This window comes from Carlito syrichta, unplaced genomic scaffold (assembly GCF_000164805.1).
Source record: "Carlito syrichta isolate Samal-C Ts95f unplaced genomic scaffold, Tarsius_syrichta-2.0.1 Scaffold288381, whole genome shotgun sequence".
NCBI classification, from domain to species: domain Eukaryota; kingdom Metazoa; phylum Chordata; class Mammalia; order Primates; family Tarsiidae; genus Carlito; species Carlito syrichta.
Genome location: NW_007232477.1, coordinates 39,370 through 46,655, shown reverse-complemented (window position 1 = coordinate 46,655; position 7,286 = coordinate 39,370). Strand labels below are relative to the sequence as shown.

Below are 7,286 nucleotides of genomic sequence, written 5' to 3'. Positions count from 1 at the left end.
CAGCCACTGTACTCCAGTCTGGGCGACAGAGTGAGACTCCAACTCAAAAAAAAAAGAAATCCTTAAATCCACCTATAACCTGCAAACCCCCATCACCAGTATCTTCCCAATATATGTACAGGAATCATCACTTTTGAACCGTCACTCTACTCTGGACAATCCTTCCAACAGAGAACTTAGAAATGTCCCTCCTTCCTGGGCCGACCAATGAAAATCTTACATGTATTGATTTCCTTCTGCCTTTCTAAAATGTATATAACCAAACTGTAATTCAACCACTCCAGATACATGTTCTCACGGTCTTCTGAGGATGGGTGCTTCTGGGCCTAAGGTCATTCATATTGGTCAGAATCAACTATCTTGAAATATTTTACAGAGTTTGGCATTTTTTTGTCAACAGTATTTGTCCTCAACTTTCAAGTGTCTGGAAAAAAGCATGATTCTTTGCTATGAGATCTGAGTTGGAATTCTGACTTTGCTATTTATAAACTGAGTTCTTCAATTATTTTACTCCCCTGAGACTATACTCACCTGCAAAATAGTGACTCCTCTCCTGGGTAATTATCATCAATGAGTTGTTGTACACTGAACTTGTATTTCCCATTGGCATAATGCATCGGTGGGCATGAATTGGAATTCCAGGCCTGGAAACACATCTCATACCACAAGAATGTCAAAACTCAAAACAAATATAAGCTTTTCAAAATGTTTATTAACCACATAAAACTAAACAATATGAGCTGTGATAAATGTTCCTTAGAGGTATTTTTCTTCATGGGCTGGACAGGCTGAGGTTTCTTAGACTCTTAGTTTAATGAAGTTTGGATAGAACATGCCATCTTTTCCTGGTAAGTCTTCCTAGTAGATACATAGATATTTTTCCTTACTCCAGAGACCTTTCAACTGCATTGAAAATGAGGGTCATCTGCCACAAAGAAAAAAAATAATTAAATGATGTTCAGATGAATACTTCTCAAAGTTTTTGAAAGCTAAATGTTGGTAGAGGACAGTTTCAATGATGTGTTACTCTTCCATTTTTATAAAAATCTACTCTGTCGAGTTTCGGAGAGATTTCTAACAATACTACCAAGATTGCAGGAGAAATTTCTAGATCCACTCACTCTGCAATGTCAATCAGTTTCAGTGATGCTTTTCACAGTTATACAAATGCCTTCAAAAAACACTGAATTGAGGCAGTTTCCTCCAAATTCCTAGTTCCAGGCTTCACTTATGATGTGCACAATATTCAAAACACTTCCAAAATTCTTTTTGGATCCATGCTCCTTGTTGATTGCTTTAATTGACCTTTGAAAATTTCACAGATAAAAATACCTTAAGAATGCAACAACATATTTGTTCTGTTGGCTAAAGCCAGTGAGATGCTTTGTGGAGATGAATTGGGGAGGAAGAAAAACTACTTTAGAATCAGAATGCTGTTGCCTAAGAACTGGGAAAGAGCCTCAAGCAGTACCCAGACACAGCTGTTATAAATTTCTTTTTTTTTTTTCTCAGTCGAAGGTATCAGTTGCTCAGGCTGCAGTGACGCAATCATGGCTCACTGAGCCTCCACCTCCTGGGATCAGGTAATCCTTCCACCTCAGCCTCCGGAGTAGCTGGGACTATAGGCGTGGCCACCACAGCTAATTTTTTTGATTTTATGGTAGACACTAGGTATCGCTATGCTATGTTACCCTGGCTGGTCTTGAAGTCCTGGGCTCAAGCAATCCTCCCACCTGTCTCTCAAAGAACTGAAATTACAGGTGTGAGCCACTGCACCAGGCCCTGTTATAATTTTTTTTTTTTTTTTTGAGTTGGAGTCTCACTCTGTCGCCCAGACTGGAGTGCAGTGGCCGCTCCCGGCCACTGCAGCCTCGACCTGCTGGGCTCCAGTGATCCTTCCCCCTCAGCCTTCCGAGTAACCGGAATTACAGGCATGTGCTACCACGCCCGGCTGATTTTTTGATTTATTGTAGAGATGAGGTCTCGCTGCCCAGGCGGGTCTCGAACCCGCGGGCTCAGGCAATCCACTCACCTCAACCTCCCAAAGGTGCGGGATTACAGGCTGAGCCACCGAGCCCGGCTATAATTTTTTTTAATGCCATAATTTGTTTACCTCTGGAACAAAGTGTAGTGAAAATCAAAGTTTGATAATTGGTTCTTCAAAAGCTATTAGTTCATTAACCAAAGGGTACTTGTTCTATACTCTTGTTAGTATAAAGTTAAGACAACAGTTCCAACTCACAGTCAACTGCAATATGTAATTTCTTTTACTTAATTGCATAATCAATACTTAAAAAAAATTTTTTTTTTTTTGAGTTGGAGTCTCCGTTGCCCAGGCTGAAGTGCAGGGGCACATTCACGGCCACGGCAGCCTCGACCTGCTGGGCTCCGGCGATCCTTCCGCCTCAGCCTTCCAAGTAGCTGGAACCACAGGCACGTGCCACCATGCCCAGCTAATTTTTTCTTGATTTATTGTAGAGATAAGGGCTTGCCATGTTGCCCAGACGGGTCTCGAACCCATGGGCTCAGGCATTCCTCTCACCTCGGCCTCCCAAAGTGCTGGGATTATAATCGTGAGCACCGTGCCCAGCCAATATTTAAAATTTTTCTTTCTAACTAAAGTCAGCTTTCCAAAAAAGATATTTTATCAATGGCAAATACCTGTCTCAAACATTAATAGACCTTTGCATTTTAACTAAATTTTCTGGAAAACTCTTCAACATTTCAGTATTAGCCACAAACAGAAACTGTTCAAAGTATAGCGCTCCCATCTAGTGAAATCCCCATCCTCTTGTTTCTATCCACAACAGGGTACTAATCCAGGTCCTCTTTTCTCATCCTGTCATTATTACTGCAATGACCTTGAAATCAGCCTGAACATAATTTCTTAGGTTTATTCTCCAATCCCAAGATATGTATGGGAACCATCACTTTTGAACTGTCACTCTACCCTGGACAATCCCTCCAACAGAGAACTTACTGCATTCTATTGTCACTACATATTCACACAGGACTCCTCTATTTTATCCTGATTTCTTAGTGGGCAAAGACTCATTCCTACTGGTCTACTCGTACTCAGCACATAGAAGGCACTCAACAAAAATACCTTTCGTTGAACATGAGTCCAACACTTATGTTAGTTTTTAGATGGTCTAAGAATTTCCTCTTGAACACCAGATATCAGGTTTTTTCCTCTTAATCTAATATTCTGAAACAGTATTGAAATTTACTGCAAATCTTAATGAAAAACACCTGAATTTTTCTTTGAAGCGAATGCGCTGGAAAAAATGCACCTTAGTGATTTAGAGTAATCCTAATGAACACCAATGACCGTAATTTTTTAAAGAGATAGGGGTCTCACTGTCACCCAGGCCAAAGTACAAAGGCAGGATCATAGCTCATTGGGATTATAGACATAAGCCACAATGCCTGGCCCAATTATCATCCTTTGATAGTTTTGTTCTCAGCAGCTACTGCAAGGTGCAAGTTACTTGCTCCAGTCCATGCAACTTTTTAGGTTTTGTCATCCATACTCACAAGCTCTTAAAACGAATTCCTGTCTGCACCAATTCATCTCAGACCTCTAAAGTTTGCCTTGTAAGATGCCATAAGTTGAAAAGCTAAAACAATCAAGCTTGTTAGAAATACCGTGGGTGCCAAAAAAAGGATACACATTTTAAGCGATGTTATCTTTTAGTTCACTGTAATCAGAGGTAACCACTTTGAGCACCTCTTATAACTGCATAAGTCAAACAGGACTTGTATTCATCTTGTTATTGGTATGTATACTATTACAATTTTTTTTCTTTCTTAGAATGTGTATCCATTTTTGTGGCACCCTCTATATTTATAGCAAAAGCTAGGTGCTGTTGTATGGGATTATAGTCCCATCTACTAAAGAAGCTGAGATAGGAGGATCTGTTGAGTTTAGGGGTTTGAGACTAGCCTGGGGAACATGAGAGCTTTATCTCTTAAAAAAAAAAAAAGAAGATATTTAGAGCACAAATAGACCCTCATAATGTACCCACAATCAAAGTACAATGTTCTTGGATTATCCATTTTATCTGCTCAATGGTCTTCACTGCTTATTCTCTGGTTTTAATCTACATCAGAAAGAGATGTCACAGAAATAACACTACTTATCACTTCAATTTGCACTCTCAATTATTTTTTCTTGGCAGAGTCTTGCTGGTTGCCAGGCTAGTCTTAAACTCCTGGCCTTAAGCAACCCTCCCACCTTGGCCTCCAAAGTGGTGGGATTACAGGTGTGAGCTGCCCGCCACACCTGGCTTCAATTTCTAAAACTCAGCATAGGCCAGGCACAGGGGTTCACATCTGTAATTCCAGCACTTTGGGAAGCCAAGGCAGAAGGATCGGCTGAGCCCAGGAGTTTGAGACCAGTCTAGGCAACAAAGTGAGACCTCGTCTCTACAGAAAATTAAGAAAAATATTAGGCCAGGCGCAGTGGCTCAGTCCTATAATCCCAGCACTTCGGGAGGTTGAGGTGAGAGGATTGCCTGAGCCTCCGGTTCCGAGACCAGCCTGAGATCTCATCTCTACAATAAATCAAAAATTAGCCAGGTATGGTGGTGCATACCTGGTAGTTCCCGCTACTTGGAAGGCTGAGGTGGAAGCCCAGCAGGTCAAAGCTGCGGTAGCCAGGAGCATGCTACTGCCCTCCAGCCTGGGTGACAAGGTAAGACTCCAACTCAAAAATAAAGAAAAGGCTGGGCTCGGTGGCTCAGCCTGTAATCTCGCGCCTTGGGAGGCTGAGGTGAGTGAATGGCCTGAGCCCGTGGGTTCGAGACCCACCTGGGCAACTTGGTGAGACCTCATCTCTACAATAAATCAAAAAACTAGCCGGGTGTGGTAGCGCACGCCTGTAGTTCCAGCTACTTGGAAGGCTGAGGAGGAAGGATCACCGGAGCCCAGCAGGTCGAGGCTGCAGTGGCCAGGAGTGGCCACTGCACTCCAGTCTGGGCAACAGAGTGAGACTCTAACTAAAAAAAAAAAGAAAAGAAAAAAAATTAACTAGGCATGGTGGCATGCCAGTTACTGGGAAGGCTGAGGCAGGATTGCCTGAGCCCTGGAGGTTGAGTTTGCAGTGAGCCATGACTGTGTCACTGCACTCCAGTCCAGTGTGAGACCCTGACTCAAGGAAAAAAAAAAAAACAAACCCAGGCTAGTTTGGTGGGAGGTTTAAAGCTTTAAAGCTCTCTTCTGTGATTCAGTTCAAATTATGAAGTCATGAAGCTGAAGCTATTTTACATTATACTACATTTCTAGCAAGTCAGAGCCATAATATGCAATGTGATATAAAAATACTGTTTATAACGACAAAACTTTCAAAATTGATGGGTAAATTTGTCTTAAATGCAACTAATGTGAACTAAAGCCTATTGTTAACTTCAGTAAGTTTCAGTCTATCAAAAACGTGCCCTTTTAGTACTTTATGTACATTATTCTCTACATTTTATAACGTAGTGATAAAGGAGATAAAATAGTAGAAAACAGGCACCACAAGGATCTATGGTATGCTCAGAGTGACTTTTAATATGCCAATCAATGTTAATAAAACACAAGTCAAAGACAAGTGCAAACATGTTTTAAACCAAAATTAATGAGAAAACAAATAGACAAATTGTTATATATATTTTTTGCAACATGTTAGCCGGTATTATAAGTCGGATGGCTAATCACAGATAAAATATATTTTGTGAAAAACGTGGAATGTCAGAAGTCATTCTGGCATTTCAAACAGCTATGTACAGTATCACCAAAATCTGTTTTTATATACATATACTGAAGAGAAACGGGGCAAAACATTTAAAAACAGACTAACAATACAATCAAGTACAAAACTTGGGAGGAGGGAGAAGACATTTTAAAAAAAGAGTCAGGGAAGGTCATTACCAGAAAAAAATTACAAAACCGGTAATTATTATACTACATTAATACAGCTTTCCAAAGGTAGGGGGAGGTGCATTTTTCCAATGCACTAGCTTCAAAGTTCAAAGAAAAAACAAAGGCAAATAGCTGCTTTCATCAAGAGCAGCTATACATTTCACATAATTGTTTCCAAAAGAAAGCCTATTAACAATGATTGTTTAATGCTACAAGTTTACAGCAAAGACAAAACTAAAATAGCAGCAAATTCACAAGGCAATACTTCCACAGAATTATCATCCCATGGTTCATGCAATGCCTACAAAGTGCTCCCAGTTGGATATACAAGTATAATTCACAATTTAAAAAAAGAAATAAAAGATTGACACACAGGTACATTGAAGGCTGAGTAGTAATGAGTCTTTTAGCATTTCCCTTTTCAAAGGGAAAATGTTCGTAATAAAGCCCTTGAGTCCTTTTACAGGTTACTACAGGGAAAGATACCTTTTATTACAATGCAACAGCAAACTATAAGCAGCACACCACCACAGTGGTTAACCCTGGAAAGGCTGGTGTAACATCTGACAGTGACTGACATCATACAGAAGACAAACTGGTAAGACTAGATGAAAGCCTGATATGGCAATGGTCAAAATACAGCTTCCAACTGTAATTCACAAATAAAAGTCTTAAAAGGTATTTCAGTAAAACTACTGACTCCAATCAAGAAAGTAATTGCAAACTGGATTCTAGCAGTGATTTTAACCTAGCTTCCTCTTGTCACAGTTTTTTGGGGGAGGTGGGAAATGAGTAGTTCAGTATATAGTAAGGCTGACAGAGCGGTTCATTTTCTTTCCAATAAGACGAGATGTTCTATTACTCTGGGTGGTGGACCTAGTGGCCATCCGGTCAGTGAACAGTGCTCTTTCCTCAGCTGCAGCTTTTGCCATCTGGGCTTTCTTCAGTTCTCTAAGAACATAAAAATAGAAAACAAGACTTTTCACATACTATATTAATCCTAAGAAGAGACCTTAGGAAGCCAAACACAAACTATATTATAAACTGCGAGCTATTTGCATCACTATTTTAAGATGTAACTGAAAAAAGAAAAAAATAAATAACATGAAACTTAAGCTTCTATTTAAGCAACTTAAGTTTATGAAATGATTCTATGTTGTGCTTTTATAATTAAAATATCACATTTACTTGGACACAAGTAATAAAGATGCTAGTAATAACTTTAGGTCTTAAATAATTTCAGCTGGATGCAGTGGCTATGGCTAGTGCTTGGGGGACTAAGGCAGAAGGATCATTTGAGGTCAGGAGTTTGAGATAACCCCAGACAACACAGTGAGACCTCATTTCTACAAAAAAAAAAAAAAAAAAAGTTTTAAAATTAG

At 39.9% G+C, this 7,286-nt stretch overlaps 1 protein-coding gene across 1 annotated transcript in view; it reads right to left on the bottom strand.

Moving 5' to 3' along the window:
- Positions 1-695: 695 nt before the first annotated feature.
- The window catches only part of WEE1 (WEE1 G2 checkpoint kinase), a 22,223-nt gene continuing 15,632 nt past the window's right edge, over positions 696-7,286 (bottom strand). The window contains exons 11-12 of the mRNA XM_021710297.1: positions 6,767-6,855; positions 696-925 (exon numbers count right to left, since the gene is read on the bottom strand). Coding sequence (XP_021565972.1) covers positions 900-925; positions 6,767-6,855 — 115 coding nt within the window. The 3' untranslated portion in view covers positions 696-899. The remainder of the gene's footprint in view (positions 926-6,766; positions 6,856-7,286) is intronic.